This window comes from Nannospalax galili, unplaced genomic scaffold (genome assembly GCF_000622305.1).
Source record: "Nannospalax galili isolate Female #2095 unplaced genomic scaffold, S.galili_v1.0 scaffold136, whole genome shotgun sequence".
Classification (NCBI taxonomy): domain Eukaryota; kingdom Metazoa; phylum Chordata; class Mammalia; order Rodentia; family Spalacidae; genus Nannospalax; species Nannospalax galili.
In genome coordinates, this window is record NW_008340872.1 from 2812149 (window position 1) to 2835051 (window position 22903).

At 40.1% G+C, this 22903-nt stretch overlaps 1 protein-coding gene across 3 annotated transcripts in view; it reads right to left on the bottom strand.

Annotated features, from left to right (window-relative positions):
• Itsn1 (intersectin 1) overlaps positions 1–22903 on the bottom strand; it is a 200361-nt gene that overhangs the window by 71702 nt on the left and 105756 nt on the right. For all 3 annotated transcript variants that reach the window (XR_003849972.1, XM_008835940.2, XM_008835942.3), the window contains exons 17-20: positions 17039–17166; positions 14309–14538; positions 12220–12341; positions 2065–2312 (exon numbers count right to left, since the gene is read on the bottom strand). Coding sequence is in view for 2 of the 3 variants with exons in the window: in XM_008835940.2 (XP_008834162.1) it covers positions 2065–2312; positions 12220–12341; positions 14309–14538; positions 17039–17166 (728 nt within the window). In the remaining variant the exon portion in view is untranslated. The remainder of the gene's footprint in view (positions 1–2064; positions 2313–12219; positions 12342–14308; positions 14539–17038; positions 17167–22903) is intronic.

Consider the following 22903-nt stretch of genomic DNA (forward strand, 5'->3'; position numbering starts at 1 on the left):
GAAGGACGGACACACACACACACACATACACACCACACCACACACACACACACACAGCACCCTGTCAACCCGTGTAACAGAAATCCAGGGCATTTATGTGGTCTTCTCCAGTTGAACAAGGAGGACAGGAAAGAATGCTGGGCTTAGGTGGAGCCTGAGCTACATCCACTTCCAATGCCCCTCAGATAAACTGCAATGTTAGTTTTTTGAATCTTGATTTCCTCACTAAAACAGTATTTGGCTACTTTGGGTTAATTGCAAGGGTCACCTTAATTATCAGGTATGAAAACACTCAGAAACACCTAAAAGCAGCATAAAAACATCTTCCCAGGACACTATCCTGTGGTAACAACAGTTAAGTGAGTATAACACAGGGAGACACTGTGGCTTGACAGTCAGCACTTCTCTGTCCTTCTGTCTCACAGCAAGTACCTGGTCATACTCTGATGCCATGGTGACTACAAGTGGTATCCATGGGGATCTAGGTGCTCTGGATCCTGGGACAGTACAGATTTTGTGATTTTCCAATTTTAGATATGCACATCTGTTTGAGTACAGATCGAAAAGCAGTATTTACATCTTTCTAAAACCTAAAACAAATCTGAAAATCAAAATAACTTCCTCGCTAGACTGCACATCTTGATTCTTCGGTTTGGAAAATAAGATGCTTATAATGACAGCAGAAGACTTGCATTCCACATATTTCTTGAGGAGGAGATAGATCTGATTCACAGAAAACAAACAAACACACACACACACACACACACACACACACACACACACACACACAAAACCCCCAAAATAACAACAAAAACCCCTGGGAAACATGGTATTAATGCTGGGGATAGAGCTTGCCTAGCATGTGCAAAGCCCCAGATTTGACCTGCAGTATCACATAAAGTGGGTGTGGTGATGCACACCTGTAATCCCAGCACTTGGGAGGTGAAGGCCTTAGGAACAGAAGTTCAGGTCATCTTCAGTTACACAATAAGGTTGAAGTCAGCCTGGGTTACATGAGGCTCTTTCTCAAAAAGAAAGAAACTATGATATTACTTTTCTATCTTAACTAAAGCTTCAGTTTAGAATGTCAAGAATTTTTCAACTAAGATCAAAAGAAGCAGGGATGGTTTGAACCCAGAACTCATGCACCAGAAGGTATCTTTAAAAGGCAGAGATCACACAGGGAAGGCCTTCTTTGCACCTTCAATGTCGATTTGAAAAGACAAGCATGAAAACCCTGCAATTCCATATGCCCTTCTCTCTACCTACCCGCCCTTAGCTATCATTCCTTCCTTTCCCATTGTCTGTTTCATCTGATCTTCCTTCAGAAATATGTCTGGACTCTATGCCTTCAATGTGTTTCTTCTTAAACGTGATTAGACTTGAAAAGAAATTTGAAATCTATCTTACTCAAGTCACTCTTACTGCAAACTAGTTCAAAATATTTTTGGACAACTGTATATGCAGACGTATTGCTGGAAGTCCGGGCACTGGCTTCATCTATCATTTCAAACCTCTGCTTCTATGCGTGTGCTTAATGCCATTTCCTGGTAACCCAAGGTAGAGAAGCCACAGTGGACAAGGGTGCGTACCTTTCACTACATAGTACATTTGCTCAAGATTAACGGAAGCAGAAAGCTTCAGTAGAAAACAGTCTTCTATCATACCAAACCACATGACCGACTGCAATTTTTGTTCCTGGCTAACAAAATACTGCCATTTCCCAGCCTACAGGAAATGAATGAACTTTTGCTGACTGACATGGATGCCAGCACCAATTATTAGGAAGTTGTACTTCTCCATTTCTCCTCCAAGAATAAAAGACATAGATAAATTATCAAACATTATTTTGTACCATGGTAAATCTGTTTGGCACTGACATTATTAAACCTAGTTAGGAGGGTGTAAACTCCAGCTTGTCAGTAGGTCAGTCAGGGAAGGGGTCATGAACATGAACCAGCTCCCTTACAGAGGGACAACCCAAGATGATAAAAACCACAAGACGGGAAAAGATGACTAAGTTTCAATTTCAAAGCTGCCCGAAACAGCAATGTTAACACATACGTGGAGCTGAAGTCAGCCCAGTTGTTGGGGGTTGTGGAGGTCTCAGAAGAGGTCACTGGCAAAGCAGAAGGGGTCTCTCGCAGAGCCAGTTTGGGGGCAGGGACAGATGTCAGATCGGTCACTGGTTTGGCTGGAGTGGGAACTTCATTTTCGGGAATCTTCTCTGCGTAGTTGGCAGGGAACCATCCTGTCTTTCCTTTTAATTCTCCTCCAAGCCATCCCGGTTCTCCAGTCTGGCTTTCATCCACCTGCAGGAAGTCATATCGTTTAATTTAAGTGGAACTAAATCAACCTTGAACACATCACACATCTCACCACAACAAAGCCACAAGCCTCTGTCCCTGACTAACACATGGCATGGAAATTTCTTCATCTTAGTCTAGAAAAATGGTCTGTAAACATTGACTCTGAAAGAGGGCAAGCTCTGTGATTTATGTTCTTACTCTACATCATTTCTCCCTCCCTTTCCTAATAATGGCAGTAGACATAAACTGCCTCAGGCCCCTAATTATATAGTTTAATATATAGTTAAGTTTTATACATAGTCAGAGCTATTCTCAATTGTGAAGCAATCTGACAGACTCCATCACTCAGAAAGTCATACAATTATTAAAAATGACTTGGGTTTACTATTTAAAGTTGAAAGCAAAGAATATAATCAATATAAATGTAGTATTCTAAAACCTCCAGTAGCTAAGGATTTATTCAGCATAGGGAAAAGCAGGATTAAAGACAAAAGAAACCCCAAACCAAAAACAGCCTTAGCTGGTTTTTCTGGGAAGCAAAGCTGACCGGTGTGTTTGTCATTTAAGAGCTCCACAGATACAAGATGAAAAAACAAAGAAGTGCTTGTTTACAGTCACCACCAGTTCTATTAAGGCTATACTTTTCTTTCATGCAAACTACACTTTAAAATCCACAAAACTGCACTCAAGAATACAGCATTTGGTTGAACTCTGATTTCAGAGACATTATAAACTACGCCAAGTGCTTTTAATGCTTGTGTTTAACCGTCATTCTGCCACAAAAGGGACATTTAAAATGGCCCGGATTGTACTGTGTACCGTTACAGTTAGCCACTGTCTATGAGCAGGACTCTGGAGGAAACCGCATTCACTATCACACACTGGTTTCATGACTAGAAGTCAAAAAAGCAACTCAGAGAAATTCTTATTTCTACACCTTCATGGATGGTCTAAAGAGTCAAAAACATCCAACACACCATTGGACATTAAGAGGTTTTTTAGTTAGAAATCCCAGAAATGAATAGGTAGGAAATTTGGCAAAATTACCAGTTTCTGGCCCATTCAAGTGCTCAGTGAAAAAGAAGATAGAGCAAAAATTGTTCAACGAATCAAACATTCACATACATTGAGTGTAGAGTGAGTAACAAGAGTGTATTGCTTATTGGCTTATTTGAGTGAACAAATCTTAGGGCAGGAAGTGGAGAAAGTGAGCTACAAAGCACACTACTTCATTTAACATGCTGCCTACAAAGAATTTGCAAGTAGGAGATGTCTGCCTGCTAGACTGCTGGAGAGGCCCTTTCTGTCACCAAGAGGAGTAATTACTGTTTTGTTTTGCCTTTTTTTTTTTGAGACAGGGTCTCCCTCAAGCCCCAGCTGGCCTCAATCTCAGAGATCTGCCTGCCTCTGCCTCCCAAGTGCTGGGATCAAAGGCATGTGCCACCATGCCTGGCTGGATAAGGGTAATTTTTAAAGCTGAGAATTCTCCACACAAAAAGAATCCCCTCAGGTCAAGTACAATATTTCTAAGGGGGCTGGTTGTATTTTATAATCTGGTCACTCCTGCTTGCACTTACACAGATGTGAACACACAAGCTACTTTTCGTTCAACTCCCACCATTGTTTTGTTTTTTATTCTTCCTTTTCTGGGCAGCCCCAGTTGTTTCTCTAAGTGAGGATTTAAGATAACATTTTTTTCCATTTCGATTTCCATTTATGCTAAACTCAAATGGCGATATGCTCTTCCTTCCTGGTTTATATTTACTGGTGATATTAAAGTACACTATAACTCTGCACCTGCCGGCACTGGAAACATAGCTGCTTCTAGGCATACCGGCACTCCCCAAGTAGGTCCAATGGCCAAGTTCAGTGACCTTCAACCTGGGACTAAAGGTGATGCCATGTAGCAGTTGGTTAGGAGTTTGTACCAAACACACTGAAGACCACCAAGTGTAATGATCAATAGGGCTCTGCATTTAGACTGCCTCAACTAAAAGTTTTTTATTTATTTATTTTTATGTGTATGATTATCTTGTCTGGATGTATGTAAGTTCACCTGCATCATGCAATGCCTGCAGAGGCTAGAAGAGCGCATTGGATCCACTGAAACTGGAGTTATTGCTAGTTGTCAGTCACCTTGTGGGTGCTGAGAACCGAATTCGGGTCATCCGTAAGAGCAGCCAGTGCTCTTAGAAACCACAGAGCCAACTCTTTAGTCCCAACACTGCCTCAATTTGAAACACTGATTCTATAACTTATTAATTAGCTGACCTTGGGCAAATTTAATTTCTAGGTGCCTCAATTTCTTTGTTGATAATAATGCCTGTCTTACTACAGTGCTTTGAGGACCAGTAAATCACATAAAGAATGTTTCAGGACACAATTATTGAAGTAAACGCTAACTTTATATATGGCTCTCATCTGGGCTTTGGTCCTGGTATCTACCTAATTCACTCTGGAAGAATGTCTGGAACCCTGGCATCTCTGGGTTACCTTTTTCTCACCATGGTGGTCTCCTGCTAGGGACCCTGTCTCCTGCCTGCCTGAAACTCTCACAAGGCTGCCCAATTTAGACTGCTACAATTGCTTTATCTAGTCATGACTAGGATCTTCTGTCATCCCTTTGGTTAAAAAGACTTAGAGTGGATATATGAAATGATATCTGAAGTCCAGAGGAAATGTCCCACCCCAAGAAAAGGTTCAGCTCCCAACCAATTAAAGAACCATGCCCAACCTGACACTAGAAAGGACAGAAAATATGCTGCATCATTGAGTATACTCAGGAGCTAGAGAAGGGACCCTCTAGCTTAGAGTCAGCTCCCATCCTTAAAAGAGCAATTATTAAATTGTATGTATTTCACTTTCAACCAAGGAATTTTACCAACCTCAACAGTATAAATAACAGTCTCATAACTTATATGAATCTATTTATCTTAATGATTATAAAGTTCAGCTGAGACATCAAAAAATCATTATTAACACTTAATCAACTTCTTAGTGAAAGCAAAAAGGTCAATATATGAAACTTGACCCCGAATGCCAAGCCAGGTTTGGAAAAACACAAGATTATGACAGATCATGATAAAGTTCTCTGTAACACAGCAGGCTATGCCATGGGCTTTACAACAAAGTACTCTCATCTGCTGCTGGCTATAATAGGTGTTTTTGTTTTGTTTTGTTTTGTTTTAAGAGAACAAAATTGGTCTTAATATAATTTCATTTACCTAGGCTTACTTGTATAGCCCCAAATTATTTGGGGGTAATTCTAGTAGACTATCATGAAACTGAAACACAAACTCTCGATACTGCTTATGTTGCTGGGATTTGCTACAGAACTAGTCCACAAAATGATACTAACCCTACACTGCATACTGTATGTGCTGGTTATAATAATCAAATGCATATAGTAGTCATTTCAGATTTAAATTAATTTGGCTAAAGCCTGAATTCTAATGGTCACATGTACAATGGCCACCATTTCCACTAAGTAGTTTTAGTCTTTCTTTTTCTTTTCTTTTTTGAGACAGGGTCTCCCTGTTGTCCCAGCTGGCCTGGTACTCGCTATGTAGACCAGGCCGATCTCATCTCATAGAGATCTGCCTGCCTCTGCTTCCCTAGTGCTAGGACTAAAGGCGTGTGCCACCACACGCAGCATAACTTTTTTTAATTTTAAAAAATATTTTATTTATTTTTATTTTATGTGCATGAGTGTATTGCCTGCATGTACGTGAATGCACCCATGTCATGCAATGCCACAGAGGCCAGAAGAGGGCGTCAGATTCCCCTGGAACTGGAGTTAACGACGGTTCATAGCTGCCATGTGGGTGCTGGGAATTGAATCTGGGTCCTTTGCAAGAGCAGTCAGTGCTCTTAACTGCTGCGCCATCTCTCCAGCCCCCAAGCATAACTTTTTTTTTAACTTTTAAGTTTAAGTTTTACTTCATGTGTATGTGTATGTGTGTCTGTGCATGTGTATGCTATATGTGTGGGGGTGCCTGTGAAGGCCAGAAGAGTCAGATCTCCAACTTACAGTTTTTAGCTCGCATGATAAACTGGTAGGTTTCAACCATTTGTGTTCTCCATACATTTGTTTTGGTAATCCTCTCCCTGCTAGCCTTTCACCTCTCTACTTCCACAACCTCACCCCATCCCTGCTTAAACCTTTCCACCCTAAGCATTCCTTCTTTCTAATTTCCTATCATTTATGCTCCACTAACCCCCCTCCTTCAAGGTACCCCACACCCCATATTTCCTGGTTTCTACAGGTACTCCAAGTTAAACACACAAATCTAAAGATTCAAACAGGGTCCACATGTGGGAAAGAACATGCAGATTTCACTCACTCTGCCTGGGTTGTCTCACTCAATATAATTTTTTTCTGGTTCCATCCATTTACCTGCAAATCTGGTCATTTCATTTTTCTTCACAGCTGAATAAAATTCCATGTATACATGAACCATAGCTACATTATCTATTCATTAGCTGAGAGACATCTAGGCTGACTCCATGGGTCTTGTGAACAGAGCAGCAATGAACATGAATGAGCAAGTAACTCTGTGGCAGGATAGAGTCCTTTGGGCACACGCTATTTCTAGCTTTGTGAGGACCTCCACACTGATCCCATAGAGCCTGTACAGTTTACCAAGAGTGAATGAGGGTTCCTCTTTCCCCGCATCCTCATCAGCATTTGCTGTCATTTGATTTCTTGATGACAGCCATTCTGACTGGGGTGAGACCAACAAAACTCCGTTTCCTTCACAGAGCATGACAAGCAGAGACAGCAAACAGGTCTAAACTGTGTCTGAATGAGCTCAGCAGCTAGTGCTGCCTGGGCTGTGTTGAGGAATGCATGTTTCATGGATATGCCAAATTTCAGATAGCAAATTTCTCCCTAAACTTCTAGATGAGGGTATCTAGAGGCCTCTCCCTAGAGGCCAGGGGATTCTTTCATTAGTGCAACTAAGCAAGCCCACTGTTGTAGCACAAAAAAAGGTATACATAACATGTGCATGCTCAAGCCTGGCTGTGTTCCAATAAAAGTTTATTTAAAAACACACGGTGGATCAGAACTGACCCTAAGTCCATAAATGGATGTGCCTAGTCTCTCAAAGCAGCATTGACATGACCAGTTGTTACTAAATAAGCTGAGCTCAGATGGTAAAATTTTTGAAATCTAAAGAAGGTAAAAGGAAAAGATACAGATGATGTAAAATTTTCCCCCTCCACAAATAGGAATTCAAATTGTTATAAGGGCAGCATTTAGAAGTCAGTTTTTGGAACAAAATGACTGGCTGATGCTGACAATGCTCAAGAAGCCCCTTGGTCTCTGGGTACTTTCTAGAAATGATTTAGGATTGGTTCTGACAGGACAAAGGGGTGAGGTTAGATCACTGATTCCTGAAATTTACTCCCTAAAGAATCTTGAACTATGCATTTGCATCAAAAGTTGCCAGAAAGTCTGAGGAATGAGTGGGACATAGCTACTTAAAATATATATATATATTTATTTATTTATTTATTTTTATTTAATGTGTATGGGTGTATTGCTTGCATGTAAGTAGGTACACCTGTGTTGTGCAATGCCCGCGGAGGTCAGAAGAGGGCATCAGATCCCCTGGCACTGGAGTTACAGACAGTTGTTAGCTGCCACATGGGTACTGGGAATCAAACCCAGGTCCTCTGGCAAGAGCAGTTAGTGTTCCTAACCACTGAGTGATCTCTCCAACCCGCATACTTTTTAAAAAGAGATTTTATTTATTTTTATTATTGTGTGTGAGAGTGCACAATATGTGTATGGGGTGCATATGAAAGTCAGAGGACAACTTTGTGGAGTCAATTCTCTCCTTCCACCTTTACGTGGGTTCTAGGGATCAAACTCAGGACATAAGGCAAGCACCGTTGCTGCTGAGCCACCTCAACACCCACACAGTTACTTTTCTGATGCTCCTTAAGTAATTCTGACACACTTCATGCTACCCTTATCTTAGCACCAGCATTCTCAAGACTAATTGTAACAAAATGACAGTGAGCAAAGGTCTTCTCATTTCTTATCCAATTGCTATTGCAATACACTAGATGTCAAATTTCATCCTCCAGGTATGGGGACCTCCATATTGAAGAGGCCACTTATTTCTAAAACCTCTAAGCGTTGGCCATCAACTAAAAAGCCTCAGCTAAAAAAAACTCCCTGAGAGAAAATCAATCAATGATCCTTCCCAGCTGTAAAGCCTACGAACCACAACAATGATGGGCCCTGCAAATTATCTCTATTGGCCCAATAGTGGGACTTTTCTCTTGGGAGTAATCAAAAGCTGTCTAATTGGACTTACAGCCCACTCAATGGGAGGGAATTCATGCATGGTATTATAAACACAGACAAGTACACATGGCTGGAGAGGTCACAAACCTTAGAGAAAACTCTACTTCTATCAGTTCCCTAGATCAATGTGATTTCTTACTGTATCCTAAATACATATCCTTATATTTCCAGACAAGTTACTTCTCACCACACATCAAAGAAGCTTCTTTTTGCAACAGATGGAGACTATTACAAAGTTCCACAATTGATCAAACACAGAGAATAAGTGTCTGTGAAGTGCCCAGTCCTAAGTGACACATCTACAATGCAACCTCTACACCTAGGCTCAGGGAACATCAAGGAAGAGGGGGCAGACAGAATGTAGGCACTAGAGGGAGGAGGCACCTGTTTCTAGTTAATGCATTCTGCACCAACGAAATCTCCACAGCATGGTAGTCTAACAAGATCTGCAAATAATGACAAAATCAGCTGACATGCCAAGGTGGATGGGGGAAATTTCACGGGGTCCCACCTCAAGATGAAGAGCTATAGGCAACCGATGGCTGCTGAGGGAAGGAGAAAGTTTTTCAAGGCACTAACTCCCAGAGAGGTTATCTAATTCCTAAACACAGGTACCTGGAGCATACAAATGGACTCAGTACTATATATATGTATGTATGTATGTATACTTATATATAAACATACATGTATGCATATATGTGCTGTGTGTCTCTATAAATGTATATATGTATGTATATATACATATATATATATAAAAAATACTCAAAGAGGACAAGAAATTGAGAGGGAGTGACTAGGGGGCATGAGAGGAGTTGGAGAGGGACTGGGAGGGATAGAAATAATGCAAATACTCATGTATGATATTTACAAAAATAAATTATAAAAATTAAAAATAATAATAGTGGGTATGAAGTTGGGGACAGGATAGTAAGGTGGGGGTGTAGATGGGGAAGAGTATCACAGAATGAAGGGATGGTGGCTAGCTGCCACAAGGATGCTAGGAACCAAATCCAGGTCCTCTATAAGGGCAGCCAGTACTCTAAACTTCCAAGCCATCTTCCCAGATCCAAGCATATATATTTTTACATGTACCATAAAAACAAAAAAGTCCAGAGTATGATAGTAGGTAGAAAATCTGAATTTAGGGGTTAAGGGAGCTGAGAAATTTACATTTTAATAGGCACTGGTATTACCAAATTGCTTTCCAAATGGCCTAAGCAAATTGAACAGCCATGCTGACAATGTATATTATATCCTGTCTGCCTCCTCTAAGTGCTGGGATTACACACCTGTAATTGGGCTTTTTTTTTTTTTTTTTGAGACAGGGTCTCACTATGTAGCCTTGGCTGGACTGAACATCCTATGTAGACTAGGTATGCCTTGAACTCACAGGACCACCTGCCTCAATCTCTTGTGTGCTGTGATTGAAGGCATGTGCCACCACACCCAGGCTGACCATGGTTTTCACTTTGGGTAATCAGGCTGAGTCGCTGCCAGGAAACACCCCTAAGTCTAAGATTTCAGATATTTGCTTTTGGTCAGAGTTCTTAGTGAAGGTGAGGTCAGGCTCTTGCCTGGTTGATACAGATGGAGCTGACAGTGTTCCATGGTGTTGGTGCACGATCATACTTGGCGGATGTATATTTTTTTGATCACTTAACTACTTTTCTTCTGTCCAAATACCTTCTTACCCTCTGCTGACTTGCCTAAGACTTTCAGGTCTATTTCATGGTAACTGTTGGAGCAGTTATATAATAAGACTAGCAACCCATGGTCTCTTAATTTATAACATAAAAATTTGATGCTAGCCGGGCGTGGTGGCACATGCCTTTAGTCCTAGCACTTGGGAGGCAGAGGCAGGTGGATCTCTGTGAGTTCGAGCCCAGCCTGGTCTCCATAGCGAATCCAGGCCAGCTGCGGCTACAGGGAGACTCTGTCTCAAAAAAGACCAAAAAATAAAAATAAAAAATTTAATGCTTATAGATCACAAAACTTGTCTTTTATTGCCATTAATTACTTCTTTTCATAGCTTTTGCTGGGTGCAGTGGCACATGCCTGGAATCTCAGCACTTGGAAGTTGGAGGCAGGACAATCAAGAGTTCAAGACCAAATTTGGCTACATGGTGAGCTTGGAGCCAGCCTGAGCTACAAGAGACCCTGTATTAAAAAAACCAAAATGAAAAGGGCTAAGCCAGGAAATCATTCCAATATTCCATTTAGAAAGAAAAATAGCTTCAGATATTTGTCTTTTACATTTAATCTATCTGGAATGGTTGGCCTTGTACTGAGTGAGATGGAGATTTGATAATCAGAGCCTTCAGATTAGTCTTCAGTGGAGTTCAACAAACAGAAGCCCAGCACACAAACCCAGACAATTCATACTTTTCTTTGCTTTTTAAGCATACACTACTATACAAACTCCTAATACGTTTTCACTGTCACAACAACCAAAGATGCATGTACTAACACAGCATTAAAGTGATTCAAAAGAACAAGACATGGAATAGAATGCAGACCTCCTGACAGGAGGCACTTACCCACTCCCCTTTAACCTCCACCAGGAAAGCAAAGGTTTGAAAGCAAGGCAAAATAGATGTTTAATGAAACATCTTATCTTACAGCACATCTAAACTCTAACCATCTAATCAAGTCAGGGTTAACTAGCCAACTCCAGGAAAAGGAGTCCGTATCACTGTAATAGAATCTGAATTGCAGGGACAAGCTGAGTACATCCCCCCAACAAAAGCAAGAGTTTCTCATTAAAATACAGATTATTGTTTCCAAATTCAACTATGAAAAATGTGTTTGTCTCAATTCTTAGCTTTCATATTTACTTGTAAGTGAATCAAGGAATTACTGCTTTCCTTTAGAAAATAATTTAAATAAACTACATTGCTTTATTCTCCTTCTTAAACTGGTTCCTATATTTTGGTCACAATTATAAGGTTATATTGAGCTGTCATAAACAAAGAACATAACAAAGCAAAATTTAGAATATTTTGTTAATTTTCTAAGTCATAAAGCAGAGTTACTGTATTTAATTCATTACTATTTTTTTATATAATCGATAATTCATACAATTAAGGTAGGGGAGGAGACTGAAAAAATGCTTTGGCCCAAAGTTACAAAAGGTATCACTGTGAATGATAAAAAGGAATTTTGTATACATTTACAACTATTAATTAAAGACTCTTCATAGCATACATATGGTCGTCATCTAAACTCAGAAACCACCAGGCATTTAGGGGTTTAAAATAGCAAAAGCTTCAATAAGAACACTGTCTAAAACAACCGTATTTTGCTATTTTGTCTTTTTTTTTTTTTTTTTTCCCAGAGCTGAGGACCAAACCCAGGGCCAAGCGCTCTACCACTGAGCTAAATCCCGAACCCCTACAACCATATTTTAAAGTAATGTTAAGAGACATTTCTAAACTACCACCTGATGGAAATGAAAGAAGGCTGAGCTTATGCTTCGAAGACCTAATCTGAATTCCTGGATTTCATGCCCGTTGACAACTTCATAATCGTGCAACAAGGTGCAAAGGAAGACAATGCCAGTCTTCAACAGACTCCCACCGTGCTCTGTCTTACCATGACTATATCTCCTGGCTGGATGGTGATTTCATCGTGGCTTCTGGATTCAAAGGGATACAGCGCTCGGTAGTATACCACTTTTACATTCTCCTTTGCAGAAATTGTAAGTGGGCCTTTTTCTGTTTGGGGAAGAAGGGAGGGGTGGCAAAAGCATTATAGGAAGCACTGACATATGATGAGCCAACCTGACATCTCTACAGACTGCCTCACCATTGGAACTATTTCTATCCAGTCAAAGAATTTCTGAAACACATTGTCAATGTCAAAGAGAGCTGAATCCCACATCGATAACACAAACCCACTGAGAGTTCATTAGCAGACTCTCTCCAAAAAGGGTCATTCCAGGGCTGAGTGTGGTGGGCGAGACAATCCAGAGGTCCTTCTCTGCCTCCTGGCTGAGGCTCTAGCAATGCACAGCTGTAAAACATCAACACCCTCAGCCTCCCACCCAGGGTGGTGCTGGTGTAAGACACCGTATCTGATCCACCAGGGAGTACTCTTGCTGGAAGAGGGAAAGAGAATCACAACTTTCTACACGAACAGACATGGAAATGTGGTGTTTGGGGCAGTTAACAGGATCATATAAAATGTAAGTGCTAGTTTCACCTAGAAGGACTACCCTACGACCCCTGGTGCATTTCTTCTGCATTTCCCGGGGAAAGAATGAGTTTAAGGATGAATCCCAAAGAAAAAATTTAAGATTTTTAAATCAAATTTAAAAAAATTTAAATGCATGCAGGCAGAGGACATCTTTAGAGTCTAGCTAGCAACAATTAATAAAAGTCCTCTGAACTTTTCTACCCAAAAGCTACAAGTATAGTGACACTTTTCTATCTTATCTGGATTATGTGATCTCCGTGATAAGCAACATTTCCTGTTGACCTGAGGGGAAAAGTGAATCCTCATTTTATATTAAGAGGGAGACTGAGGAAGTCAAGTAATGAAATATGAAGTTATGTAATGTGAATTTCTCCTCAGATTACACACACGAAAAGCATGCTACAGTCAAACGATTAATCCACAAAAGGAAAAGCAATCATGTTCTTCAGTTCAGTATTATTTGTAAGGTTGTACAATATTATACAACTACAAAGGAAATTTAAAAAATATATCCTAGCTTGCACCTGATAGTATCTAATAGTTTTTATTAGTTATTTCATTAGGCCAGCCTTTGTTTATTAAGATAAAAAAATTTATTTTTTTTTTTTTGGGGGGGGGTCTTTTTGAGACAGGGTCTCCCTGTAGCCCCAGGTGTCCTGGACCTCACTATGTAGACCAGGCGGCCCTTGAACTCACAGAGATCCCCCTGCCTCTGCCTCCCGAGTGCTGGGATTAAAGGTTTGTGCTACCACGTCCGGCATTTATTTATTTATTTATTTATTTATTTATTTATCTATTTAATGTGTATGAGTATACATGATTGCACCCGTGTCATGCAATGCCACAGAGGTCAGAAGAGGGCGTTGGATTCCCCTGGAACTGGAATTAAGGACGATTCCTGGCCACCATGTGAGTGCTGGGAATTGAACCTGAGTCCCCTGCAAGAGCAGTCAGTGCTCTTAACTGCTGAGCCATCTCTCCAGCCCCATTTATCTAAATTTTAAGAGGCAAAACGCATTGAAAGAGTGAAAAAGACACTTTTCAAAATGCACAAACATTGCTTTATGCAGTGTAGACTGAAGACAATTCACACAGCTCAGACACTGCAGAGGAAAATAACAAACTAGAGAATCAGTAAGTGATTTCTGCAAGATGGGTCACGTCCACCACCTGTAACACGAGTGGACCAGTAGCCTTTCACAATGGAACTTCAAGCCACTTTGCATCTGCTGCAGGTTCCTGGCTGCAGTGGAGCAGGGCTGCTTCTCTACTTCTACTTAAACACACCTGGGGAGTGAAGAGCTTCAGTGTCCAGAGACAGATGGTCTTACTGCCATTAATGTACTCAAGCTGGACAGGATTAGACAGACATACTCGAGAGGCTCTTTATGTATGCATATGGAGGTAACAGCGATAGAAGCCAGGGCCTCACATATGCTGGGCAAGCACTCTACCACTCAACCACAAACTCAGCTCCTCCCGATACCTGTGGTAGACCAAGGTGCTTGGACAGCTGGCTTGGCTGGTTCTTGGTGTGGATGGAAAAGCCGACCCAGCTTGTCTTGTACTTCAGGTTTGCCTTTTTCCTCAGCCTCCTTCTTTTTGACACTGTTTTCCCTTTTCAGTTTGTCCTCCTCATGGGGCTTTCTTGGTCGCGGAGGCTCCTCCTCCTGGTGCACGTGTTCTAGCCATTGCTTGTCCCTCTCCTGAGCTCGTCTGCCAACAAAGATGCTTGATTACAGTAAGGAAGAACTCCAACAATAGTGCTGTCATTTTCACCAAAAAGCCATCTAGTCACGGGCTGTTGCTATCAAGGGGGTATTGTTCCTCACAAAGAGCAAAGGAATCAAGGACACAGGCCTTTTGGGGCTCCAACTCTGAGCAAGAAAAAAAATCACACCATTTAGAAAAACACAGAAAGAAAATCTGTCATGTAATTCATAAAATGGTTATAAGACTATGAAAAAGCACATCTCATTGTTCAAACTGGTATTGAACTACAAAAAAAATGAGAAAAGAAACCCCAAAAACAAAGTCGCAGAACATAGACAAACATGACCTTCATGACGATTGGAACACAAAACATGCTGCAAATCAAATACCGCTTCAGTGAGCACACAAGCAATCATATCTTACAATTCCTCCCTAGTTACTGGACACCACATGGGCACACACACCTAAAGACTTCAACTACTTATTTGTGGTTGATTTTCAAAGTTGCTGACATAAATAGATGATTATAACTAAATTGGGCCATGAAAATTATAATGGTGTCACACTGCAATTTGCAGGAAGAGACCAGGAATTTTTTTCATTACATACTTTAAAAAACTAAAAACCAATTTGAATGAAACTAATGTTCAAAAACAATTGACTGATAGATAATTAGCTCTCCGAACATTTAACACTTTTGACACTGACACCAGGTAGGTTGGACCCATCACCATTCCCGTATTACAGACGAGGAAGCTAAAACATGGATATTGAATGATTTGTCCATATCATGCAGCCATCTATGATCAGGATTCGAGCCTAAGGATCCGGATTCCAGAGCCTCCACTCTGAACCAATATGCTATGACATGGGCAACACACAAAGGTCAGCTCTTAGAATTAAGAACATAATGTAAACAAATTACACTTTCTTATTGTCAAAAAGTTAAGCTGGGCAAAGTGAAGCATGCCTGTAACCTCAGCATTTGAAGGTCATGGCAGGTGGACTGCCATGAGTTCAAGGCCTGCCTGGGCTATCAAGCAAGACTGTCTTTAAAAAAGTTATACATACCATGGACTCTATGAACATGAAAATTTAATGCAGGATTTAATTCTTAAATATTTCATGTATTTATTTTATAATTTTTGAATGTCTTAAAAAGCATAAAAAGTATATTTATTGGAGGACAAAAGTTAAATCATTTCTGAAGTTTTGGGTACTGTTTACCTATCCAATAAGAGTATGTACAAATAGAGTCAGTATTACATGTTCTAATTGTAGAATGGTATTTTCCATATTTTAGTTTATTTCTACTCTGTAGGAGAGTCAGTTCATACAGAAGTGTTACTAATAAAAGCATTCAGTAAACTATAATGCTTAGAGGGTACCAGTGAGATGGCTCAGCTGGTAAAGGTGCTTGCTGCCACGCCCAATGACCTGAGTTTGATCCGCAGAACCCATGAGGTGGAAGGAGAGAACCAGCTTTTGCAATTTGTCTTCTGATCTCCACATACACACAGTGGCATAAGCCTACATGCATACATGCACAAACAAATAAATGCAAAAAAAAAAAACAATAAGAAAAAGACTGAGTTTGTTACTTAACATATGAAACAGGTTCCACTACAAAGGAAAAAAAAAAAAAACAAAAGAGAGACTACCCAGTCCTGTAAGTCCTCCCCACTGGCATTAAAAATAAAAGCAAACACAAACCAACCTGAAAAAGATTCAAAGAGACTCTATGAATTCCAACAAAACAGGCCTGACAGCCCCGGGACGCTTCACTGTACTCAACACCTACAGTCAACAATGTGGCCCAAGATGTCTAGTGTCGTCTTCTTTTCAGTGTAATTTCAATAACCTGCTTTTAAAACTTACAGCAACTCTCTGGGACATTTGGCCATTCTTGTTTCTTGGCTTCTAAAATTAGCTGAATTTTAAATAGCATATATCCATGAACAAAATCAGATGTACCAAAAGATAACAATTTTTTACAATTACCATAGAATGGAACACAGAAAAATACAAGACAACAAACACACATATCTAAATAAAAGAGGCAGAAGTGTGTTTGTATCCTAAGCAAATCTTTGCCTTTTGTACTGGAGTTTAATCTGCACTTGCATTAAAGAAGAAAGGAGACAGAAAGGTCCAATCTTGGTCCTGCTGGTGAAGCTGTGTGGTAAGGAAGCTCAGGGGCTTCGATTTCAAACCAGGCACTTTGACCGCCATTCACTAAAAGTCTGTGAACTGGAAACATATTTTGGTCATTAGCATGCAAATGAGCTAACTAAGCGTCCCAATTTCCTTGTCTAATTCCATTTATCTACATAGGAGAGCTCTGGGAACTAACCAAAAACTTCAGGGGTTCTTATATATGCAAAGATTTACACCCGCGTGCTTGTACTTGCCCCCACACATTAAAGGAGGCAGGCTTTTTTTTTCTGTTATAATAACCAAGTGGAGAAGTAAAGACTGCAAAGACTCCACTGCAAAGACTCACCTTTGGGCTTCTTCTTTTTGCTTTTCTAATTCTATGCTCTTTCGCTCCTGTTCTTTCTGTTTCAGTCGTTCTGCCTCAATGGATTTTTGCTTCTGGAGTTGCTGTTTATTATGTATTTCTCTTAGTTCCTATAAATAATCAAAACAGTTTAGGGAATGACCTGAGCATGACTACTAACAATCTATCAAGCATGCAGGATTTCACAGTGGGGAAACCCAGGGCATTGGGCAGATGACTTTCAGGGTTGACAAATGTTAACTTGGAAACATTAAATTATTACATTTTGACATGACTGATGGCTTCAGATGACATTCCAGCCAGCCACAACACACAATATTTACTTATTTACCTGTGGTGACTGGGATCGAACCCAGGACCTTGTATACACAAGGCAAGCGTTCCACCACTTGAGCTACATCCCACCCTCTATTATTTGTTTTTAAAGGAATTTCCTATTGAGGGTGGGGTTGGGGGGTAGAAGTATACAGTGAAAGGCTCAACAACACTGGAATGTAACCAGTTGTATGATACTGATGATTTATGAGTAAAACCTTACAGTTCTTTTGTTAATGGATCCTTACCAAACTCCACTAGCTTTGAAAATACAAACAGCATTTCATACAAAACTTCCATTAGAACTGTGCCTCCTTCTTATGATATATTGCTTTGGAGCAAATGGACAGCTCTCTATTCTGTGACCTTAATTTTCTCCCCTACCCAGGGGTCATTTTTCTTCAGATCAAAACCATTTGAGAGCCTCTTTTCTCACTAAATCCATGTATGAGGACAGCAACTGCTAAACTAAAGCAGCAACTAATTAAAAAAAGAAAAATTTTAAAACTTACAATTTGATACTGACCCCCTGGGGTCTGATTTCCTCATTTACTACCAATCTCAAGAAATAACCACAATTTGCTTATCAGACTACTGAAAACTAAATGAATTTTGTGCCAAAATACTTAAATCAAAAATATAACTACATTGAAGTATGAAAAACAAGAAAACACCTGTTTGGGCTGGGAAAGTGGTTCAGTGCTACAGTATTTGCCTAGCATGCATGAGGCCCTGGGTTCAATCCCTATCTGGAGAGGAGAGGGACGAGGAGAGGGAAGGAAGAGGAGGAACCTTTTGAGGGTAGTAATAACCCTGATTTCACAGGATTCAAATGATCTCCAACAGATTCAGACACCAAAACTTCTTTGACCTGGCTAACAATATACCCATGAATCAATGTGCCAGTAGAGGCTGGTTAACATTTCCAGTTGATTACTTGGTTTGACTAATTAGACCTAGTCTGCCTATATGGTGAGATTCAGGGATTAAGGTCTACCTTATCTTGTCACTTGCCCACTAAATTCCTGGCTCTAGGTTCATTCTTGAACAACAGAGAGAATGTTTATAAGAGGTTAAGTGTTAAAAAGCACTTACTACCTTAAGAAGTTTCTAGAACAAGTTAGAATAACCTTTTCCTTCTAGTTAGACTGTTATTAGGATAAAGTTGGAATAAGTACACAAGAGTTTTGCTAACTGTGGGTGACTTTGAAAAGTTCTAACAGGCAGGACTGGAGACGACCAGCAGTTAAGAGAGCACTTTTGCAGATGACTCGGGCTCAAATCCTAGCACCCACATGGCAGTTAACAACCGTCTGTAACTCTAGTTTCAGGGGATCTGATGCCCTCTTCTGACTTCTGTGGGCATTGCATGACACAGGTGCAATTACATACATGCAAACAGAACACTCATACACATAAAATAATAGAAAGAAAAGCTCTAACAGGCAATAATAAGATGCAACAACTAACTGGAGAATGAGTGGTGGAGGGAGGGAGGTACTGGAGACAGGAAGGAAGGAACTTCGGTGGGACAGATCAGACAGGACAATCGTTAAGAGACAGCTGTGCAAGGTGCAGATTGGTGGGCCATTCCCTAAGCAGCACCAAGTATGGGACTGCTAAGTCAGGAAGATTTCCTGGGACAGGAGCTTACCTAGGAGGGGAGAGAAATGGCCAAGAATGAAGACTGGGAAGCAATGATGAAGCTTCACTCTGTCTAAAGTTATGATGGACAAGGGAAAACTCTTGAGGTAAAGAATTCCATTTTTCATTATCTTCCCTGGCACACTTCAGGTTAGAACCTAACAATGATGTGTAAAAAATTCAGCCACATCAGTTTTCTTCTAGTTTGTAATAAAAAATAGTAATATTGAGTAATACGAACAAAAAATCTGGTTAATAATTTAGAGCGTAGGGGCTGGAGGGATGGCTCAGCAGTTAAGAGCACTGGCTGCTCTTACAGAGGACCCAGGTTCAATTCCCAGCACCCACATGGGAGCTAACAACTACCCGTTAACTCCAGTAATGGGAATCCAATGCCCTCTTTTGATCTTCAAGGGCACTACATGATATGGGTGCATTTACATGCAAGCATAACATCCATACACATAAAATAAAAATAAGTAACATTAAAAAATAATTTAGAGCCTATATTTCAAAGATAAGCAGAATAGGGCAATTCAAGTATTCTTGGTTAAAGTTAAGCATTACTACACAAAAAGAGGACAGGAGCAAGTGACACTAAGCCACACTAAGCAATCTGTGTATACTAAGGAAGGGGCCAGGCCTCCAAAGTTAGCACACACAGTCAGGGATTGTTTAATCTACCATTAGCCCAATACAGAGACCTTAGGAAAGGGTATATGAGTCATGGAAAGATTTACATTGCATTCTATTTAAAAATGTCATCATCAAAGCACAGTTTTTCTCCCTGTTTTCTGCAGTGCCTAGGAATTAAGAAGAGAGTACCAAAAAATGTAGTCCAATGCTCAGGAAACTGATTATGTATTTTATTTATCTATGCATCTACCTATCTACATATGTATGTATGTATCTATCTATGGAGTTATGCACGAGCAGGCAGGCACATGAGTCGTTACAAGTTCTTGGGAACTGTCCACCTTGCTTGTTGAGACGGTGTCTCTCCCTGGGACTAGTAGGCTAGGCTGGCTGGCTGGTGATCCTCAGGAATGTGCCTGTCTCTGCCTCTCCAGTGTGGGAATTACAAATACAAGCTACCACCATGCCTTGCTTTTCATGTGGGTGTTGGGGATCAAACTTAGGTCCTCATGCTTCTGTGGAAGGCACTTTACTGATTGAACTATCTCTCAGCCCCCAATTACATATTCTAAAATGAAAAGTCATTTCATCTAGGAGAAATGTATCCATAGGAAGGTAGCATTCAAAACATTTAATAACAGGTACAGGGCAAGCAGAAGAGACACTGGCCATAATGTCCCACTGTACTCAAAAGACCACGGGCACCAATAAAGACATCTAACATTTCCAAAGAATTACACACATTTCTTTTCTATACTCAATTCAAGTAACCATATTTAGACTGGAAGCACATTAATTAGCAAATCAGTTAAGACAGATGGAAATAAATAAGAATTTGTTAGTGTTACAAATGACAAAGCAACAAGAAGTGAATTTAAAGCGCATTTGGGGGGGGCATACGAATGGAACAGTTTCAAAAACAACTGTTAAATGTATCAACTACATCCTAAGTTTAGGAACACCTTCTTTTTGAGGATGACAGCATTACAGGAAAGCGGAACCTATCTTTGGAACTATCTAAATGAAATGCAACCTCAAGTACCTCCAAGAAAATGGAGTGTACAGGAGCCATGAAATAACAGACGTCAAAGAAAGTACCAGAAGGCTCTGGCAGCTTATGATCCAGACTGGAAGAATTCCTACTGTTCATCTAAGCCAAACACTGCTGAGACACAGCAGTGGATGGGTGACCTTAGAGGGGTGCCCAGCATTCTGGTCTTCCTTTTCCTTTGGATTTGGGGGTTTCAGATACCATGAAATAATAAAAGTAGAACATTCTTAATTCTACAATGATAAACTTGTTCAAATATCTGGAGTATGTACAGAAAGCTAGTAAATGGCTTTCTTTCCTGGGCCATAACAAAGCCCATGTGGAACTCGGAGTCTTTTCACACAGAGGCAGATGGCTACGCTTTTCTCTCGTTCTTTTTTTTCTTTGGTCTTTTTGATACAGGGTCTCCCTGTAGCCCCAGTTGTCCTGGAACTCACTATGTAGACCAGGGTGGCCTTGAACTCACAGAAATCCACCTGCCTCTACCTCCCAAGTGCTGGGATTAAAGGCGTAACACTGCTAAAGAGAGTCAAGTCAATTTCAGTTATTTAAAAGTCCCCTCTTCATTCTTTCTTGGGGGTGGGGTCCAAAGTGACAAATATGGAGTCCTTAAGTTGTTGATTTAAGTACTAAATGTATCAACTTTTCCTAGTAGACAACCAGATTAAAGAGCCCCTGCAAAATCTGTGATATGTACCTGTACCTTGTCACAGTTCTCTGCTAGGACAAGGGTAAAAAAGAAATTACAAAGCATCAAAAGTCAGTATGTCACTTGTAGCTCTCTCTAAAATTAACTTTAAATAAGAATTAAGGAACTGCTGGGCAAGCCCAGAACTTGGGAAGCAAAAGTGGGTAGATTTCTATGAGTTCTAAGACAGGGTGGTCTATATAGTGAGTAGTTCCAGGCTAGCCAGGAATCTGGCTGGTGAGACCCTGGCTCAAAAAAAAAACAAAACTCTGTTTCTTCATCAGAGTTCATGAAGAAGCTTAGGCCCTGTGAACTGTCAAACTGAACGCAAACTTGGGATGCACGGCATTCTTCGGGCAGAGAAAGTTCAAAGCATTCATCAGTGTCTCAGTCTTTGACCAGACACAGATTACAAACCATAGTAACAATTAAAAATACTGGCAAAGGTTTATCCTTTCTTAGTTAGGATAAAATAAAAATAATTTTCCTTTTAATTTTCTTCCCCAGGCCAAAGTGGGAAAAATCATTTCCCCAAACGAATAAGATTTTTGAGCCATAAAACATGTTTGGCTATCCATGACATATAAAGTAATTCAAAACCAGTATGTTTGACAAACTGAATACCCAGGAAAACTCCATTATTTTTCCATTGAGAAATAGGGCTCACTCTCAAGTTGAACTGAAAATGGCTGTGCCAAGGGACATAGAAACACCTGACTAATTACTATGACTGCTTCCTCTTCACTTGGTCTTAAAGACACTCAAAAATAGTTCATTATGTGTTGCATTATTACTTGAAATATCCACCTAAATAATGTGTACAGAATTCTTTTCCAGAAAGATTACTTTGCATGAATGCCTGTGAAGGGAAAAAAACTGATATGGCAACAGAGACCTATAAAAAGCGACCAACATTTCCTAATGTGGATATTTAGCTTTACAGGACTATTTTTGCATTTTGTTTTTGTCTTAGGTTGTCTCAGTCTGAAAAGTTTTATTAATATTAAATTAACCTTCAGAAAATGGATCTAGGTATAAAGACAGAAATTTTCAGGTACTTGTTTTTTTCTGGGGTTTTTTGTTTGATTTTACATTTATTTATTTAATTTGTTAGTAAGCACATGTGTATGTGTGCATGCCCCCACGTGTGCAGGTCAGAGGACAATCTGCGGAGTTTCTTCTCTCCTTCCACCATGTGGGTTCCAGGGATCAAACTAAGGTCAACAGGCTTGGTACCAAGTGCCTTTACCTCTGGGCCATTGTACTGGGACTCTTTTTTTAAGACACAATAAATCTCCCAATTAAGTGGTAAAACAAACAAATGAAAAAGAAAGCTAGTTAACACACCCAGAAGATATAGGAACGTCTATCTGAATGGACAAATCTAAAAAAGGAACTATTTCAAGACATAAAAATGCAGGCAAAATCAAGAAAATCAGACATTCCATTTAGCTTCAAATTATAATTTTTATAAAGTTTACTCACTATGTGCACTAAAGTAGAAAGAGCACAA